This window comes from Macrobrachium rosenbergii, chromosome 10 (assembly GCF_040412425.1).
Source record: "Macrobrachium rosenbergii isolate ZJJX-2024 chromosome 10, ASM4041242v1, whole genome shotgun sequence".
Lineage (NCBI taxonomy): Eukaryota > Metazoa > Arthropoda > Malacostraca > Decapoda > Palaemonidae > Macrobrachium > Macrobrachium rosenbergii.
The window spans coordinates 29,585,053-29,607,552 of NC_089750.1; the positions used below are offsets into that span (position 1 = coordinate 29,585,053).

General features: G+C 35.9%; 1 protein-coding gene across 17 annotated transcripts in view; it reads right to left on the reverse strand.

Annotated features, from left to right (window-relative positions):
* ATP8B (ATPase phospholipid transporting 8B) overlaps positions 1-22,500 on the reverse strand; it is a 620,401-nt gene that overhangs the window by 320,358 nt on the left and 277,543 nt on the right. For 16 of the 17 annotated variants that reach the window (XM_067110108.1, XM_067110102.1, XM_067110090.1 and 13 more), the window contains one exon: positions 15,479-16,016. In XM_067110108.1, coding sequence (XP_066966209.1) covers positions 15,479-15,503 — 25 coding nt within the window. In that variant the 5' untranslated portion in view covers positions 15,504-16,016. Of the gene's footprint in view, positions 1-10,224; positions 10,358-15,478; positions 16,017-22,500 lie in introns of those variants that run through there. The other variant, XM_067110099.1, reaches the window with a different exon arrangement.

Below are 22,500 nucleotides of genomic sequence, written 5' to 3' on the forward strand. Positions count from 1 at the left end.
ACATTGTCTCCAAGCGTCGGCGCACCAGCCTTACAAATGCGCTTATTTTTAACGTTCTTGACAGCTGGGATAAGACATGAAGTGTAGCGAACCTGAATCCTGGTGAAAAAATATCTTTTGTGTATACCAAAAAACACACTAGCGGTTTCTTTTAACAGCCAAGAAACAAAAGGAACAATATGTATACTACTCAAGAGACAGACATGCACGATGATCGGTAAAAATGAATTCAACTGCAAACGGACAGACTAATTTTGTTCATAAAAATATAAATTTAATGTCCATGAAAGAGGAATTCAATATTATTGCAAAGAACACTATCAGCAATGACAAAAGATTAAAAAAAATTACTGAATAAGAAAAATTCCATCATTTGTCAGAAAAATTAATGATTGGTTTTTATCACTAATTGGCGTAACACCCATGAAATAATGTTAGAAACGTCAAAAACCAACACCTCTCTCTTTTACATTAATTGTGTGTGTGTGTGTGTGTGTGTGTGTATATATATATATATATATATATATATATATATATATATATATATATATATATATATATATATATATATATATATAACATTAATAAGGAAGACCGATTATGTTATCTGACTAGGGTGTTTCAACCTATTTAACTTACAATAATTATATTTGTATAGGTATACGGATTAACACAGTCCTACACACATCAATTTGGGTTACCTGACATTTACTGCCAACAAATAACAACCTTATTATCCATGCATGTTGTGTGCCTTGTTTCGTCATGGAGCCCCTACGTGAGCGTGAACAGCTAAAGTATTTCTTTGCATGCAAAATAAGGATACTGTGGGCAAATAAAGAAATTCGTCATTGAGGGAGTCAGAAGGGTAACATAAGAGTATACGAACACTCCCATTCTGTCCTAAATTTACAGATCCACAGTTTAAAACTTTACCTGAAATTATGTTCAAATAAAAAACAGTTGTTGTTCATGTCACAATAAGCAGGTCTTATGCCACTACAGGTTCTCGTTCTTTTGATCAGCACGAAGGTGCTGTGAATTAAATAACGAATGGGCTGTGAGAGAAAATTTAAACAACAATTATCAACTGCTATTATGAAGAAACCCTCATAAAATTTCCCGGAGAAGCCAACGAATCTCCTGCTTACAAAAAGCGAGGGAAGAAGCCTCATCCATTTCGCGGGAGTGGCGGCGAGATGCTATTGCCTCCTGTACCTCATTTTTTTTTTTTTTTTTGCAATAGTTTGCTAATCCCACTGCAAGCACATTAGTGTGCATTCTGTCTTGGTTAGCTGGCCCATTTTATTTTCAGAATGTGTTACGTAACGTTAAGTCCTGAGAGTCTGTTTTCTCTTGTTTCGGCTTACGTTGCAACTGTCAGTCTGTCTCCCGTACAATTAGCGGTAGTACCAACTGCCTACCTATTTGCAACTCACCATGCGCTCAGTTCCTTCTGTCTGCAATGACAGACTGAGCGTTCGTTTTTCTGTCTGTAACACAATGGACGTTTGCCCTTCGTTTCTGCCTTATGTTTACTATGCATGTGTCCAGTTATCGACTGAATATGATACCGTATGTAGCTGACGTAGCAAATTTTCTGTCCCTGTTAGTCGATCATAAGGCAGTTGTAGATCTCAACCGCCAATCTATTAGTGCAGATAATGGCATTACTTGCGTAACAGTCCGCTCAGAATGCATTTCATAACTGAGCCTATTTCATTAATCTGTGATATATTTTTTTTTCCAAATGCTTTCGAGAACGTATCAAACCTTGTTGTTGGCTCCACTATAAAAAAGAAAAGCCAGTTCCTTTACGTGTAAATTCTGCTAACGGATCTTTAGTTTCTATATTACAATGCGTTCTTCCAGACACACGCGCACACACAAACATATACACATACACACGCATATATATATATATATATATATATATATATATATATATATATATATATATATATATATATATATATATATATATATATTGTGTGTGTGTGTGTTTACTCAATTTTAATCCATATATGAGTATTGTCTAGGAAAATTTTAGACAAACACGGTATCTCAGTGTGATATTTTCACCTCTTCATCACATTATCTTTTTCTCACTCGAGAAAGGATTCAGAACTAAACTAATCCTTCAAACGTCTTTTTAGTAAACGTCAAGACAGCTAAATATTATGCAGAAACTAGCCCCAGAATTAAAACACTGTGACTCTAGGTGCTGAATTACACTAACAATATATACTGTATATATACATACATTTATATATTTACATGTATATATATTTTATCTATATGTATGTATGTATGCATATATATATATATATATATATATATATATATATATATATATATATATATATATATATATATATATATATATATATATATATATATATATTTAAATTTTTATCACACCTTGATTTATACACACTCATGGAGCTACAAATGTTGTTTAATATCAAATTCAAGCTACCTCGGGAATATCCCCGACGGGGAATGATCGCCGAAGGGGAATTTGTAAGTGATAAATGGATCGGTACTGCCGGGTCTCGATCTCACGACACAGTTTCCTTCCAACCACGGTTGAGCTATAACTCCAGTCGACGGTCTACCCACTGACCTCTCTTGATAGCTCAGTGGGTAGACCGTCGACTGGAGCTGTTGGAAGGAAACTGTGTCGTGGCATCGAGATCCGGCAGTACCGATCCATTTATCACTTATAAATTCCCCCTTCGGTGATCATTCCCCATCGGGGATATTCCCGAGGTAGCGTGAATTTGATATTAACGTTTGAAGCTTCATGAATATATACATATATATATATATATATATATATATATATATATATATATATATATATATATATATATATATATATATATATTTATGTATATATAACGTGTGTATAAAAAAACGTTATGCATAAACTTTACGAATATTCGCTGTATGAGCAAAATGGTAAGCAGATAAATCAAGGAAAGTGTTCAACTATACCTAGCAATCACAAACGGAGGCGACTGTGTGATGAATTTATTTATGAAATTCGAGAGAGATCAACCTTCTTAAAAAGACAACTGTTTTCTTTTTTTTTAATCCTACAGACCTTACCCCAAAACCTACCAACAGCTGCCAGACTAGTAAACCGTGAAACCCCATAGGTGCTCACAGCCTTGACTTCCCCCATCACTAATATGGTTCTTCTATCTTTTAAATCTCATTACTCTTCTCCAGACTTATTGAGTAACGCATTCACAGAATCTCACGAGGAAGCGAAGCATGAATTTCGCGGAATGAGAATCTCACGATCACGAAAGGAGATTCCGCAAGATCGAAAAATCACTTTTTTCACTTTACACAAAAATTGCTCTTCATACGTACAGTATATATACATTCACATACGCACAAATAAATAAATAGATAGATAGATAGTTGCCCATAAATGACGTAGAGATACATGGTTAATGTCCTTATGTTCCTAACAAAATAAATCAATTCAACCTTTTAGATATACAAAGCCTACACAATCTAGAATTATAACAATGAAACGCAGCTAAAACTGCCGTCGCAGAAGTATAAATTTCATCGAAAACTTGCAATGAAAACTTGTGATTAGAGAAATGAAAAAGTATAAATTTCATCGAATACTTGCAATAAAAACTTGTGATTAGAGAAATGACAATCAAAATGCTACAAAGAATAAAAAAAAAAAAAATTTTAAACTTTCTCATTACGGCTTCCATGGTTAGACTGGTACACAGCGGACGAATTTTTTCAGAAGGTCAAACACTACGATCAATACGAACTGACATTTTCGCTTAATTTTCTCGTTAGGATTTTAATAAATTCAGTAAATATATTAATAGGAACATTTCACTTTTTTAAAAATAAAATAAAGAAAAATAGTACCACCATTGCGCTTACTGGCCCTCATAGGCGTGGGGTACTTTTTGCCGTGAATTTCTCTTGCTCCTTCTTGCTTCATTACAATGTCAAATTACTACAATAAATAAGCATGTCAGAAATCGAGTATAAAAACGACTGGAAATAGAAATATTACCCTGTACAAATGCTCTAGTGTCTGTTATGGCAAGAGTTCAGTGCTTTATCCACACCTTAGCATTAGTTTGTCCAATAATACTTTGGTATGCAAATAAAAATAAAAAGTTCTACAAATCAGAGAAAACTATTTGGAATACAGAGATTATACACTAAACTGCATATCCTATTCCAGATCATTACACGAGATACCTTTCAATTACGATGAAATATCGTCAGTTTAATAATGAGAAGCTGTAGTTATGACGTCAACTCATAACGCCTTGTTCAACCTCATTCCTAAAAAATGAACGTCAGCAAACAGTCAAGAAGTAATTCGTTATTAAAAATTAATGTGCAATACCTATCAAGCACAAAAACAAAACTCGATTCGTGATATCTGTACTAGAACTGATGATACCAGAGACTAAACTTTCCATTCATTACTCTGAAGAGTGGGCAATGCAAATAAGAATTCATATGATTCAGCACTGGATGCATGGATTTAGATTTAGCCAGCCTTGTGCTGGCTAAATCTAAATCCGGCCTTGTACTGGCACGGGCTCTCGCTCTACAGCAGGCCGTAATGCACTGGCCGAGGAAGATCATTTCTTATGATGTTCAGCTACTAACAACTATAAAAAGGGATAGTGTCACCCTCTATATACAGAAATAGAAAAAAGTATGTATGTATGTATATATATACACGTATCAGCGAAAACCACAGGATAATAACAGTCAGAAGATCCGTACCTCGGGCTTTCGAGTTTATCCACGTATTGCTGGGACCCCGACGATGCGTGAATAAACGCAAAAGCACTAGCAACGGATCTTTTGACTTGTTATCCTGTGGCTCTCCCTTATACTAAATCACGTGCATTTTCTGTGTGCTTTTTTTTTTTTAGCTTACATATGAATGATGTATGTATACATCATAAATTTTGAACTTACTAATTTCACTTTATTTTTAGATAAGTTTACGCTCTGAAGTCGTTGATATAAAATAAGAAAAACGAATGACTCTTTCCTTACAAACCGGGTCACGACTGGAACTATGAAGACACGAATCTCAACTCTATTTATTCACTCTGCTATCAAATAATGAGATTTTATATCAACTTATACTTCAATAGGCTGTCTAGTTAATATATTTTGTAACCCTTTGTTAACTGTCTGGTTTTCAGTGATTGAAAGCAAATGGACAAAAGTAACAGAATTATGTTTACAAATGCTGGCGAGGACTTCTGACTTCTGAATTTTTCCAGAAAACATTGACTTCAGAAAAGAAATTTGGGAAACTACATTTCCTTTCATGACAGGCCTCAAGTCCAAGCAAAGAGAGAACGCGATTTAATTCATTTCAACCTGAAGAAAAACACTGTCTCTGCGCCACCGTGTTGGGATTAGTTATTTCCCTATTTGTGAAATGTCTGACCTCTGGACACATCAACTCACGTTCGTGTTTAATATCTGGTATGTTCTCGAGAACAAATGTTGGACCCAAGGGTGCTGAGTCCTAGTTTGAAAGGAGAGTAACTTGGTTTATTTCCTTTTCGGATTTTAAAGTGTTCAGTGTGGAAACAACTTAAAAAAAAAAATAGAAGAGAAGCAGGTTATTAGCACCTTCTAACATACATATACACATGCATATATATATGTATTTATGTACACATAGATATACATACATGTATCTGTGTATATGTATGTGTGTAAATAAAGACTTCGTGCGTCTTCTTGCCTACCCCATGTATGATGAAAAAATAAAATCCCACTCGAAGGATCTCAAGGGAGAGCTCGCAGGGGGAGGAATGCAATTAAAAACAAGGGACATGTGAACAGCAGCGATAGCAACGAGCGATAGCAACGAGCAACGGCAAAATTATTATATTGTCATGGTATTAATAACATCAAACCAGTTACTACAAATTAAACATTAATTTCAGAGAGAGAGAGAGAGAGAGAGAGAGAGAGAGAGAGAGAGAGAGAGAGAGAGAGAGAGAGAGAGAGAGAGAGAGAGAGAGAGAAAAAGCAATAGGCAGGGCGTCAATTGTTCCATCATTTCAGCATTCTGGAAAAAAAAAACGACCGCAAGACATGTAAGATTTCCACTCAATCGATTAATCGATCAAGCACCCTATTCGTCGTGGGCTTACAAAGGATTCACATTCTGACGTGAAAAGAAACTTTATAACTAATGCATAAATTCTAGTGGACCGGCCTACTGCGTAAAGACCGTTCTGAATAGCATGGGAGGAAAAATTACCATAAATCAATAGGAAGAAGAACAATAATAAAATTAACCAAATTAAATCAAATGAACTCTAAAGAACAATCTACAGTTAGCATTAAGAGGCAATCATAACCATAAGAAAAGTGAACGACTGAAAGGGGTATATTAATTTATTTGTGTATTTATAGGTATTTATTTACGTACAGTAATTCCAATGCTGGTCGCAGAACACAATAACGGCTTTGCCTAGCCAAAAAATGGATTAAAAGCGGGAGAGAAGGTGGGAAGGAAAAGCCCAACAGACATAGACCCCAGCCGTGCAAGTATCTGTGAATAAGCAAACACATTTCAAAACACCGTTCCGACCGCATGACTGCAACTTATGCATGTTTCTTATCGGGAAAAACTTAGTTTCACGCGGTGTGGACAGGCAAAGACGCTGGCATAATGTAAATGAAAGCTAACACGAATTGTTTAAAAACTAATTATTTCAACAAATTCCCAAACACTAAAACTGATAACCATACCAGTAATTTAACACATACTGGCAAATTGTTGTTAAAAGCTCAGGAATGAAAACTTAAAGGGTAGTCACAAGTCAAGTTGAATAACAAACAGTTAGGAAAAATACAAGTGCCAACGACTGTAAGATCTGTAAATATTTGACAGAAAATGGAAAATATATCTAATGTAACCTTATCTGACAATTCAGGTAATTTTGTGATGAATACGAATACCTAGACTGAAAATTCAGTCGCTTTACGAAAGGCATATGTGCTGGACTTCAAGAAGAAATCAAAATGACAAGGAAGAACTACACCTTATGCATTATACACTTACCTCACATGACATCTTTCCATTTACAACCATTAAAAGGAAAAGGCTTTTACTCAGAGAATCGTTACATTTAAAAAAGATTTCTTGCGTCAAAGCCAGGACTACAAAAGAACAAAGGGACGGTGGTTAACAGTCCTAACATTCACCATTCAACTGTTTTGAATAAAGAAAATCCAAATGCTTCAAATATTTTTACAAATAAAAAATAACACAATCAGGATGGAATAACTCATCACATGAAACATTCCAAAGTTAGACTCCTAGCGAAAAACCCAACCACTGTGCGACTAATTCATTTCGTATGTATGTTAAGTAAGTTCAGAAAAATAACGGAAAAAAATCATTAAGTGGCCTAAAAAAATTTATTCGGCGAATAACTTGGTTTATGAAAGGATGAAATAACGAACAACGTAGTTTTACATTTCCCTCTCATCATTTTACGTGATGACGATAATGAAACACCAGCATGCTTTTATGCAGCGCAGTTCCGTATCTCTATGGCTTTAATGAGTAGCCTAGTGAAAAAGTCTTCATAATATCCGTGATCACAAAGCAAAACAGCTGCAGCTCAACGTGAATACCTAGCAAACCTACTCATACTGAAAACCCGGAGACTTTCAAATGTTAATCGGATATCATGGAAATCAACTCGGAAAAATTCAAATAAGTTCTTCTTGTCATGAAGGTAATAACACTGAAAAATCACAAAAATACTAAGCTGAAGCCACAGGAAAAGCTTGAAAAGAAATGACAGAGTGCCAAGTGCTTTCGTGTAATTAACACATCTTCTGGGCACAAAGATGTACTCTGTCGTTTCTTTTCAAGCTTTTCCTGTGGCTCCAGCTGGAGATAACATTAACATACCGACGGCTATCATAGAGAATAAACGTAAACAAACACAAAACGGATTGTACGAGATTAAAACATTTAACCACTGAGAGTAGTATTCTCTTCCAACAACTGATATCTTCTTCCTGTATTTCCCTTTACCTATTGTTACTTCTTTCAAATGAACACCATATTCTTTGGAAGCTTAAATTTCAAGTCAATGGGCCCTGTGGGCTTGTTCCACAAGAATAGGCTTCATTTTCTGAATAACAATATTTCGAGTTATTATCATAAATAAAAAATACGCCGAAGTTTCTTCGGGGCAATCGAGTTTTCTGTACAGCGTATAATCGGTGATCTCAGTATAATGCTCTATGAGCAGCGGCCCACGAAAACTTTAACCATGGCCCGATTGTGGCTTGTCCGATATAGTTGCCAGAAGCACGATTATGGCTAACCTTAATCTTAAATAATATAAAAACTACTGAGACTCGAGGGCTGCAATTTGGTATGTTTGATGATCGGAGGGTGAATGATCCACATACCAATTTGTAGCCCTCTATCCTCTGTAGTTTTTAAGATCTGAGGGCGGAAAGAAAAGTGCGGACGGGCAGACAAATCCAATAGTTTTCTTTTACAGAAAGCAAAAAGAAGGGCAGCAATACATATTTTCTTCCAACGAGAAGGCGGCGTCTTCCTAAATCAATAAGCTTTTGGCATGGGGGAGCGGGAAGGCGCCCAATGAAACTTTAGTCCTCAAGCGTGCCATGTCTAAAAGCTATTAGTTTGAAAAGCACTGTGCGTGTCGATTAACATACACAAGTGGATAAGTAGAATCCTTAGAACTAAACTTTGAAGGCTTGAGGACCATGAAAATAATAAATTATACCATAATAGTAAAAGTTCATTCATCCAATGGATCCCCCGTTATTATGCAATGATGGAAGTTTAAGTCCTTTCATCTGCCGATAGGAAGGATGCTTTGATATGTCTAAAACTATTAATGTCAAAGGAGCAATGTGTAGTTTCAGATCCAAAATATTGTCACTAAATCGAGAGAGAGAGAGAGAGAGAGAGAGAGAGAGAGAGAGAGAGAGAGAGAGAGAGAGAGAGAGAGAGAGAAACGGATGGAGACACATTTCAGTTGTTCAAGGACTTCAAACAATTTTAAATGACTAGGTACGTTGGTCTTTGGGTTACCTTGCTAAAACAGGACGCACTTATCCTGATTTTCCAGACTACACAAAAGGCTTAGGCCTTCATCAATAAGCCCGTGTCTAGGAATAATACTTCGTGAAAATTCTACCGTTCCTGGTTACTTCTACTTCCCAGGTATCAAACTTAACCAACCACGTTTAGGCCTATAAGCAACACTTCAGACATAAAATACAATACCCCTACGTTGCTTCGAGGATAGCAAATGCTTTTTCGTTCTCTTATCTGATACCAATATTCTGCAACATCTTCAGCGTCCAATTAACTCATAACTCCCAGTAAATGAAGAGCACGGTATATAAACAGTAATTTCTGTAAATTAATATATATATATATATATATATATATATATATATATATATATATATATATATATATATATATATATATATATATATATATGAAATAGGCTATTCCTCAGCAAAATACAAAGGATCTCCAAACGTAGGCCGCCCTGAATAAAGGAAAACCATGTATATATATATATATATATATATATATATATATATATATATATATATATATATATATATATATATATTTTACATACACATATAGATAATTACCAAACTGTATTAAATACAAAGTGCTATACTCATCCAATATATAAAAGTAATGATATTTTAAAGAAAAGCTGTAAACCAGGGACCCTCTGCAGGCTTTTTCATTTAAAAATCATGACAAAATATGACACAAATAAATATCACTAACAATGAAAATTAAAACTGATCCCCTTTATAAGTTCTAGTAACCTAACCTGATTATTAATCCCTTCTGTAGACATGAAAACATCTAATTTTTAACTGGTTTGACAAATCCAATATGACAACGCTCAGGGACAGAATGAACTAAAACCATCGAGCCTAAAATGCCAGAGAATGTCTAGCGTCGGTTTCTCATTGTTACCAAACAGGTAAGTTCCTTTAAATAGAATGCCCATTCAACCTTGACTTTTCTCCCGTCCATGGCGGCCCTCTGAATGATCGCCATGGGGAAGGGATTAGCATCTCGGAATGAAAGGGCTATCTTTTCGGAAAACTGTGAAATCTTTGACATTTTCCTTGACGACGTACATCACTTGGTATAGATAAAAAGAGGTGATGCAAAGTGGCGCGTTTTCCGCAGCGTAGCGAGACGAGGGGAAAATAGCACTCTGGCGAGCGACCGAACGGTGCGTCTAGGCTTGTTCACAGTCACAAGTCCACTGCCAGTGCCACTACTGCTAAGGAAAGGGAAGACTCCCAGGGCTTTGACTTACGCTTGACTAGAGAGTGCTCTCTCTCTCTCTCTCTCTCTCTCTCTCTCTCTCTCTCTCTCTCTCTCTCTCTCTCTCTCTCTCTCTTTGCATAATAAGGTTATGCTTTTAATACCTTTCAGACTATATATGCCCTGTCAGGCTATCGGTGCCTTAAAAATAATTTCGGAGAGTTGCAATTAGGAAGTACACAAGTAACAATTTTTTTTCATGGGGAAAAGAAACATGTTCATCATTTTATTCCAATTTTCATAATATATATATATATATATATATATATATATATATATATATATATATATATATATATATATATATATATGAGTGTGTGTTATATTCAAAACCAATATAAACAGATACTATGAAACCATACAAGCAACCAGCAGAAATTTCCTTGAAGGGATCAATTCAACACCGTGAGTAGGACTAATAAAAATTACAATATAACAAGGCTTTAAAAAGTGTCAGTAGTTTTCCTCCATTAAAAACTGAAACTCAAACGAGAGAGAGAGAGAGGAGAGAGAGAGAGAGAGACAGAGAGAGAGGGATGACCACACACATTCTTTAACCACTTCACAAAGGCTGTGGCTCATAATCTCGACAGGCATGTATTTAACAAATGACCTTCGCCTTCAATGCTGAACATCTTTCTTCTGTGACGAAGCGTTGACGGGGAAGGAGCAAACGAAAAGGAACGTGGAATGGGTGTCAGAAAGCAAGGTATTAAAACTTCTCTGGCTTCGCTTAAGGATCTTTTCGGATTCCCTTCCCCTCCCTATATGGAGCGTTTTAACTGATAGTTTCAAGGCACTCAAGTAATAGTCAGTTGCTGAAGGAATAAAGATGTAACCAACAGAAGGGCTTCAGTATCCAAGAAGCATAAAAAAGCATAAAATTACTTATAAAAAAGAGGAGAGTAGGGTAGAGTATGAGGGGTAGGTCGAGGCAATGCGGCTGAGCTTTTGTGTAGGAATAAAAACGGCTGATGTTAAGTTTTAAGTTCTCTGCGTAAAAAATAATTTTTGTTTCATCAGTTACCAGATGAACCTGGCTGTGAATACTGCTTGCTGCCACTACATACATACATACATACATACATATATATATATATATATATATATATATATATATATATATATATATATATATATATATATATATATATATATATATATATATATATATATATAAATATGCATATAAACATATATACACATATAACGTGTCTATAAAAGTGTAATGTGAAACCCCAAACGAGGTTATGAGACTGGCATACGAAAGAAAGCAAAGTATTATTTCACTAAGAGGGACACGTACAAAATCATTACCCAAGTCATTTCGGGACACGAAAAAGGGGTGAGGAAAAATTACAGACAACGTTCGCCCCGAGACTTCGTGATTCACGGAAAAGGTCATTATCACCATTCTTACGCCGCTGGTTTCCTGAAATTCATGGCAATGAATTTCAGAACTCTTCCGCCAGAAAACAGTCAGCTGTCGCTATATATTACAGATGGATCATATTTATGGAGATTATGCATATAGTAAAGCAGCAATGACGAAATATTAATAATAAATGGTTCAAGTAATAATAATAATAATAATAATAATAATAATAATAATAATAATAATAATAATTCTGAGAATGCTGCCGAAGCTATATAAGTCACCTACCCATCCACTGATGAAATGTTGAAGAAAACAACATGGTTCTTAGAAAAGTCAGTAACTCAGACAATTTTCCCCCAATAACACGCATTTGTGAAACGCTAATGTAACTCTTTGTAGTAAGGAAGTCAAGGTCATGGTCAAAGTCACGAAGACACTAATGTTCTTATCTGCAATGGTTTAATTAGTGGAGTACGCATACCAAATATGTCGTGGCTCAGCCCAAAAGTAATGACCCAAAAAGGTTAAATAAACATTCTACGGAATTTGGAGCCATCATTCCATTTAAAAATGTTTACAAAAAGAGATAGACAATACAGAAACGCTGAATGGACAGCACAGACGATCTCGCTCCATGTCTCTATGTATGGTGATCTACTTTCATAACAAGGCTGACTGAAATCCTTACACCCATATAAGAGTTGTGATAACAAAGGAAATGTGACTGACAAAAGACAAACAGACGATCTCCCTTCAAGCCCAACTATGCATTATGGTCTACCTAATACCAAACTTCACCCGGGGAAAAGTTGCTATGACATGCAATATTAACAGACAAACTAACAGGCATGCAGGCGGACGGTCAGGAAAGATTACCTCCTTTCATGTACCTCCAGCACGACGGTTCATCTTTGCATTACGTTTGAGTGAAATCCCTTCCACCAGGTAGGAGGAGTTACGATGACAAGGCTAAGCGGGAGAAGACAAGGCAAACACGGCTCACCGAGATCCCTTCCACCGTGTATGAGAAGTTCCAGTGACAAGGAAGGGGATTAATAATAACATATGACGACGTGTAATAACATTTTAAATTCGGATTTTAATTCAGTTGTAGCTACAGGTCTTCCAAGAGTGCCTACCTAACCTTGACACAGCAAAACATAGCAACATATTTGTTTCTTTCTAGGAGACCACATGTATTAAAATCATATGAGGCCGTAGAACTGGGGCCCTCATATATGACTGCATATAGCCTAGACACATAATAACTAACACATCACCCTGAGAAGAAGATAAACTTAGATATTTCACGACATTTTCCTTGAACCTATAAATATAACTAAAACTGATGAATGCTATTTCTGAAAGATATTAGAAATAGACATTTACGTCAGAATGTCGAAAGTAAAATTACAGAAAGTGCTCGTTCGTAACACAAGAGAAACTCGCCTAAAAAGGAAAATGTTATATAAAGCATTTCTAAAAGTATTCGGAAACTCTCGAAAGAAGATTATAAACGAAGAGCCAGAAAAATTACACTGCGAAAGGAAAGAGGAAGGGGAAAGCAAGGGGTACAAAGGAGACATTACACGGGCAAGCACACAAGAGAGTTGTTTATATACCATCACGAACAACAAACGCCCATCCACAAACTGTAAGGCAACGGACAAAACATTACATAAAAGAGAATTTTATTTCCTACCAAACGACGTCGTCATGCCAAGAGACCATCTGAGAACATGAAAGCTTTTTGTTGCTCTTTCAAGTTTGTTCGACGAAACTATCTCGCTCCACTGCGTGTGAAAGTACGGACAAGTTGAAAGATTTGTCCCAACGATAGATTTCGGTCTTCCTTCACAGGGCAGTGAGAAGATGGTGACATTATGGAAGTTTTCCACATCAGAACGGGATTCTGGGAATTATAATCATACATTTTCCCCCATGAGGCAAAATGTGATGGTGATATGTACATTTTCTGCCAGCTACAAAGTGGAATGTTCGTAAAGTTGTATACATTTCCGCTAAGAAGTGCAAAGTAATATCAGAAATATTTTGCAGATCTTTCATTGGTATAATGTTAAGACACTATGCCGCATTACTTTCGTATACCGCACACTGTCATCTACTTTAAGATTTTTAAGAATTCTTCCCTCTATTTCTGACAAAAATACATACATATAGTTCAGCCTAACAGCAAAGTTAAAGTTAACTCAAAAAAGGTTATTTAAAATGGCGTAATTAGTAACTATCTACTCGCAAATAGAGCTTCTTGAGAACAATAATTGGACAGACTTAAAAACTTGAAGAATATGAAAAACTTTCTTCAGGAATTTGCGTCCAAAACTTGCCCTTTGCTGCACACCGAAATTCATTCGTCCCATATCAGTATTTTCTTCATTATAAGGTTATTTCTCTTTCATGGTAGAACCAAGATTTTTCCACAACACGGACGCACAGTTTGCCTTAACACAGAAGAACAAAGAAATGAGGGAAAACAGACGACCTCGAATAATTACAAGAAAGAAAAATGTTTCCCTACTCTAATAAAGATCTTCCTGACTCAAAAGTAAAGCTCAGTAAAATGTTACAACTGAAGTGTTTTTCTGCCCTGGGACAATGGCAGCAATTATGAGACCCATTAGGATGGGGAATGCAGCTAAACCTTAGTTTTAGGTTTTGTCATTGAGAAAGTCATGATCGTGAATCTATATACTGTCCCCACTGCCTTAAAAAGGTTTACATCTGTCATAGAGCAAGTGGTAGCTCATCGGCTCACAATCGAGCAGACCTCCAGTCCTCAATCTTCCAACAAAAAATGAATGAGAGAAGCAAAGTTTCCTTAAAAGAAAGCGTGCTTTCGACTGTTGGGCGTTGTAAGCTTCGACTGGAGAATGAGAAGTTATGGAAAAAGACACACGTGAGTGATGAGTGTGTGTATACGAGTATATAAGTTTGTGTGTAAAAGAGACGGCGTCCATTTATTGTCAAACAACCTTGCCTAGCTGCAGACATGAAAACGCACAGCTGAAAGTTGCGTACTTTTGCAACAGAGTTTTAAATATTAAATGATCTACCACCAATGCTTAGTTACCTCCGACGACGACGAAATATATGCATTTCCTTAAAAAAAATTCGTGTAAAATGTTGTAATATGCAATTTGCATACTCAGCCCTTCGAGCAAAAATTAATTAAGTTTCAATGAAAAATACTCACTCAGCCCTTCGAGCACAAATTAATTAAGTTTCAAAGAAAACTACTCAAGCGTACAAATACAAGCAGTAGTACTCTAAATATCGAAAACCTCTCGTCCATAACTCATCAGCCAGAACCCACAAGATGACTGCCAATATAGATAAGCAAAAATCACGATGATAAGATCAGAACTTACCTTAAATGACATTTAGTTACCAAATTTCCAAGCTACTGAATTATATAAAAATGTTTTTCAAAGATTTCAAAAACATGGTGTTATCCCTATTTATGAAGACTTGAAAGTAAAAAAGTAGCAATAATCGTTCCACGATTAAAATAAAAATGTCTTCATTTCAAAACCTTGCAAAACATTTTAAACACTCACTAAATACCTACGACTAATTAAATAATAGGAATGGTATCACTCAGTGTAAAAATAAAAGTATGTTATGTATATTAATTTCAAATCTAGCGTACCACGGGTACTCACCATATTTAGAAGAGGCTCGGACCATGTTGCTGAGATGCGGATGGTGTGGAGAACACACTGACGGCTTGGGGATGGAGAGCGAAGAACAACAGTTGTTGGGGGGAACTTATAGGTCTATTAAAAAAAACAACAATTATTGCTACAGGCCTCCTTTCGACCCAGCAACCAAGTTTTCTTTGGAGGTGCAGGGGAGATGACGAGAGCGGTTATACCACCATGTACTCCTCTTTGACACCGGAGTTGCGGAAAAAGTTTGGGTAACGATTGTTTGGCCTTTCGGGCAAAAGCATTTGCACGGCTCGAGTGCAAGCCTAAAAACGTACGTACACAGGCTTTAAAGAGGATTAAGAGCTCCACAGGGCTGTGCGTGTCTCTTTTCCAGAGCAATAATAGCTTTGCCACGGAGATGACGCCTCCTGGTGGGCGCACAGGCGGAGTTGGGGTGTGAGAGGGGGAGAATATGGAGGCGGCACTGAACAAATGCGGCTAAAGTGGCGGTGGTCCCGGACCCGAGGCCATGGACGCCGCGCCATCAACACTGCAAAGAAAGAAAGAAAGAAATGGCTTTAGATACAACTTTAAGCAAACTACTTTCACAGAAATTACTATTTGGATATTCAATCCATAAGGTACTGAAATCAAGAAATACCATATATGATATAATCTACGAAAAGCATTCCAATAAAATAGTAATTGTCATTTGTACAATCTATTCAATTTGTCTAACTCGCATTTAAGCCACCAATTCAGTATATTTCCTACGAAATGCCTCATACATATAGGAAACAAAAATAGTAATTGGGTAAATAACTACAAATACTCAAGTGTTCTCGATTTTCTCCTCGCTTCAAGCATTTCCAATTGCAACAAGATTCCTTTGAATCGCGAAGTCTTCAGTACACCGTCTCATTTCTGTTACCCAACCTTCGAATATCCCCATTAGTTCCTTGCACTTACAGTAAACAGTTTCGTCCATTAACTCTGACCAGTGAACTTATCTCCATATGGATCCCATGACTTGGTCAAATTCTTTTACTAAGACAATTTCTGTATATGGAACCTCCCACTTCTGTCAAAAAGGGAGTTCCTCTGTCTCATTTTTACATGTACAATTTCGGTTACTGTTCCGTTTAGCTCAAAGGAAGGGTTCCTCTTCCTTACAAATGGCCTCGTAACACTCGACAAGCCATCCCTTACTACTTTTACTTTATAGACTCACAATTTTTGGTAATGTAAAGGTATCTTTCCATCTACCAACAATCTCTGGAACTCTCTTCCCACTTCTGTTTATTCTAACTCATTAACTTCTCTACCTTTAAGAAGCAGGTACACTGCTTCTCCTGCAGTAAGACCTAATCTCAATTCCTTCCCATTACTCTTCTGATTTTCGTCGGGTCAGGGCTAGATAACGACGATTAGGATGCCTTTCACATTGGCATTCCACTTAATAGACACAAGTTCAGTAAAATTAATACTTATTAAAAAAATTACCTTAACACTAATAATGTAAGTGAAACATTCTTGCTTCAGATGTCATCCCAACGCAATCCATCAATGACACACGAATATTCATTTTATTTACTCACAAACGTCAAAAAATAACATTAACAAATTACTCGTAGCAACATGAGAATATTGGAGAAAACTGATTTTTGCGCTCTTAGCAAATTTACAAACAGCTTTGAAAAAACACCCATACCTATAGGTGCATAAAAAAAAGATTTAAAAAATACGTGATCATGCTCACACACGCACATTCAAACTCATTTTCGCGTGCTAACGCATATGTTGTTTACGTACATTTCCCATATACGAATGATATGATATACTCGGGATGCAATGTAACAGTTTCGCATACCAGATTTATCTAGTTTTAAACGCAAATTGAATTACACCTATGAATTAGTTTTTCATGTCGCATTTGAGCTGGGTACTGGCGACTGCGCAAACACTAATGAGCAGAACGGCTACAGAACAGGACACATACTGCACATAACAGGTAAATGACTGCTACTGGCTGCGTGACATGCAACTTCCAACAAAGCTCATTACCGAATAATCGATTAGCTACACAATAGCCTCATGAAAAGGATGCCTTCTGTCAACACTATTTACTGTACTTATACAGACTCCACACACACACACACAGAGACTGTACACATTATAAGTTATGGCAGGATTGCCTCACTAGTTTAAAGAGGTTGAGTTCAATCCAAAACGGTGAGGAAAGTGATTTATGAGTCTTACCAGTAAAATCCCCTACTGACCAAAACTGTTAATTATGGACCTGACAGTTAGTCGACAGTGGTGGGGCAGTGGGAAGGGTGGGAGAGGATAACGCCCTCTTCCAAGAAATACTTGAAAGAACCAGACAGGAAACCTCCACAAGGAATAGGCTAATATACAGTAAGTAGCACACAGTATATAACATAACAATGACAAGAACGGTTTGTTGCACATACTAGAAAGTCGATAGAGACCTCAAACATCTACTTCAAATACAAAAAAAAAAAAATATACAAAAAAAGACTCAAAAGATTACCACTGGCATCGCAGGTCTATGTTATTTACTTTCTTCCTTGTAACTGTAAGCTTTGACAAACAAGCCACTTACAACGAATGGCCTCACTTCCATACCAGATGTATAGCACAAAGATAATGCACAGTACACCAGCACTTTCCGTTTACATTAATGAAAGGATACACGAAAAGCCTTGCAACAAAGCCTACAAGTCTTGTTGCAAGAGGTTGCATAACTAGCAAGTGACAGATTCGGAACGACGTGTCAAGTGTGAATGTGGGCATAACAAGGAAGTTTCAAAGTTGAGTCTGCATACACTTAGGAGTCTATACATTACTCACATTTTAAAAACTTGTAATTTACAATGGTCTCCACCCATTTTACACAGTCTTACCGTTATTGCTCTTGGAAATATTTGCGTTTTTAAATGGCTATTGGAAATCAACAAAAAACAGTTTCTCCAACTTGGCAACATCAAATAATCCAAAGTTTTACACAATGAATGACTGTTCAGCAAGGTACCCGATGTACCAATGGTTAATCTTACAGTAAATCATGAGCATTACGCCAAAATATTAGATGCTTCGGGAAGACCTGGGAGATACGGGCTACACAACTCTACTGATGTTAGTTTAATGAAATATGTATATCAAAGTTCCTCACTAAATTCGTTCCAAGTAAAGAAATATATCTTAACTAACAAGCGACACTGATAAATAAGAAAAAAAAAAGGTGATTAATAAAAAATCACATTTTGTTTCCTGAATTATTTGACTTGAAAAAATCTGCGAATCTTCGATAACCATAGTTTCCTTGTTGGGTGGTTCACAATTGAATGTTCACACACCTTTTCTAGCAACTAAACGAATATTAAGGGAATCTTATGGGACGATGCTGCTTTTCTTTCAAACTGGTGATTCACTTGCGTCTCCTTTTATATACTAATCTATCGAAAATAATGAATTCAATTCAGTAACTAAAACTGAAAATAAATACACAGTCGTCCACGATTATATCAATACAATTGTCCACAGCAGTATTCTGTACTTTAATCAGTGACACCTTAAAAATATAATAAAAACCAAAATAGCAATGCTCTGGAATCAATGGTGTTAAATGTCACTCTATAAATCCGTTATAAATTAAATATACGAATCTCCGGTAATACCACTAACGTAAAACACTGGGAGATCTTTCATTGCATATTTTATTGTTCTTTCTACGCAAAGCACATGAATCAACAGATTTCAAATTACATAAAACATTAGGTTAGTAATCTATGGATGACTATCCCTCTGAACTTTCAGTGGAATGTATTATACAAAGGGCTTCATTTAAAATATTTCTCCCTATAAAAAAGTACGTTTTCTTTGATATGCCTCGTTTTCTACGATAGCTTTGTTTATTAGGTATACTAAAGTAATTAAACACATTCCTTCCTATAAGCATTAATCGGCCAAATTAATATGCTAATAAATAAAAACTTAATCAGCATAGCATAGTTGAAGATAATCACAGAGTAAGTGCAATTCTTGATAATAAATTAGAACAGCAGCAGTGGTACTGTGGTTCGATGGGCAGTTGTAGGAAAAGTAGCCCATCAGTACCAGAAGTGATGACATTTCTCAAACAAAAAGCTAGTAAGTTAACACCCAAATAAACAATTGACGAAACAAATTTTATAAATGGGAAAATTGAAACAGCTGAAATAGAGAAGGAAAAATGTGCCGACAGCTTTCGGTATTTCACCATGTCAATAAAATATTGTAATTCATCAAGATTTGTGTGGTAGCTTCATCGTATACGTAGACAAGGAAAGCATATACCCATTACTAATGAACTTCGTTAATCAAAGGAAGGAACGTACCTCACGAAGTTCAGTTACTTTGTTGGATTTCTTTTTCTCTTTTGTTGTAATAACAGCTGAGAAAGCTACTTCAATACTGTAAATAAAGGGAAAAACTCGAAGCTACTACCTACAGTACACAATCGAAAATGATACGAACGGACTTTGCTCAGAGAAGTACTTTAATAGTGATACAAATAAATAAAGTAATGAGCAGTTACTCATAAATTTTGTCTGAAGTTGGAAAAACTCAATTCTTACAAATAAGAACACAAATCGAGGGCAAATCGCTATATAAAACACTGTTTAGACAAATTCCCGATATAGTACTCCAGAATCAAATGTTAGGGTTCTCTGCTATGGATATTTTCCCTGTAAAAATTGTCCAGTATGAAAAGTCATGTAAAATTTTATATCGTGCAAAAGTTCCTCCTACAATTATTTGCCATATCAGAATATCAATTCACAATTTTTCTTCTGAGAGTGGTTTTTTTGTCATGTTCATGAAATATTTGGGTATACTGATCCTTTATGAACAGAAACTGTGAAACAAAACATGACTGCCATTAGATATGCCATTGGAATTTCCGGCACTGGAATATTTGGTTAAATAGGATTAATAGCCAATGACTCAGAAATCAGGATTCGAGTAATATTTCTTGAATCATATTGACCTCTGAGGAACGATTCTCAATAATCACTTTTATATACACACATGGATCGCTCACCTCCTGCCTCCGCCAGTCCTCCCAGCTGTAAAAGGGTACCTCTGTCTCAGGGATGAGTTCAAGTGCATTTGCCACTACTTGTGGACAAGTACAAGTACAAGTACAAAAGACTTCCTTAGTACTTAGGTCCAAGTACAAGTGCTTAACAATGTACTTAAGTACAAGTACTTTTCATAGGTATCTAATATCTCTATACACGTTTATTTCAAATTCAATAGCAAATATCCAGTGAAAAAGCTTATCATGGTAATTTATTACAATGATCTTACCGAAACGAATATAGCTCTGCCCTTCAGTGGTATGTGTGTACTTCTCAGATTTTAGACAGTAATAGTGAGCCTCAGCCCACTGCACCTGAGAGGGGAAGAGCTACTCACCGGGCATCAAGAGATGCCCATACGGCTTAGTGAGTGAAGGTGATCAAAAATGAACCAGCTCATAAGCAAAGGTAATGATAAAGATCCTATGAAATTTCCTAGTTTTGTTGATAATACAAATTTTGATGATACAAAATAGATTTGCACTACAAACAATAAGTGTGCTACTTCCAGTTTAGAAAAACACACAAGAAAATTAAAAGTTTACAAGTTCACAAATAATGATTACCCTAGAAAGTAGTAACGGCAACAAATTAAACTTAAAATAATTACGGTATTAAGCTCAACCTGCGAGCGGCCCGGTTGGATGGTACATTTAATCCCCCGACTGCATAACTTTGGTGGTTGCAGTTTGCAGTTTGTTATTGGACAGATTATGTCAGTTGTCTCATTTATTTGCCTTGTTTTAACACCAAAAAAAACTCCACACATGACAAAACATTGCCGAAAAACAATTTCTCGCTCGGTGCTCTGACATATACGTATTTATAGGCCAAAATACAGTTTGCCACGCCATCAGCCATATGACAAAACACATAGTGTTCAATATGAAAGTCAAAATTTTTACATGTGCAACACAATATTAAGCAAATTTTATTCTTAGAGATGGTAACAAAAAATTTCCCACTTTTTATAAGAAAAAAAACTTCCTACCCCCTATGGGTGGTTATGTTCAGCTAGATACATCAGGCACCCACGGCAAAAGTTGCCAGATAGTCTAGCACTACACGAATTTAAGGAAAATATCTCATTATAATCTGCTTATTCACGGTAAAAGCAGTTATAGTTATTAAGTTATTTATGCTATTGCACCTGTATAATTATTACTGTACGGTACTTAAAAAGTACTTAAAAGTGATTGATTTTTTAAGTACTTGTGGCCAAAGTACAAGTACATTGATTTTTAAAATCTGAAGTGCAAGTACAATTACTAAAAAATTTGTAATTAAGTCCAAGTCTGAGTACAAGTACTTGGACCCAAGCGTGATACATACATGCCTATATATAAATATCTGATCCATACATATCTCTCTCTCTCTCTCTCTCTCTCTCTCTCTCTCTCTCTCTCTCTCTCTCTCTCTCTCTCTCTCTCTCTCTCTCTATATATATATATATATATATATATATATATATATATATATATATATATATATATATACAATATATATATATATATATATATATATATATATATATACATACATACCTCTACACATACTATACATATATATATATATATATACTTATATATATTACACTATATATTACGTATTTATAAATTTAAATATATTTCTGGTATAGCCTTTTCTTTGGAACCCCCAGTGTGTGTGTGTGTTTGTGTGTGTGTATTTCTGGTACTTTTTTCTCCTGGAGCCCCAAGCGTGATATCGTACATAACAGAACGACAACGCGCAACTATTTTATGACATTACCTAGTAATCTTTCCTTTTATTCTATCCGTTCTTCAAACTCTTTACTCCTTTTTCCTTTTCATTATACCGAAACGACCAGTGTCTTTATTTACCCTAATCTCTCCCTCATTCTTCGTC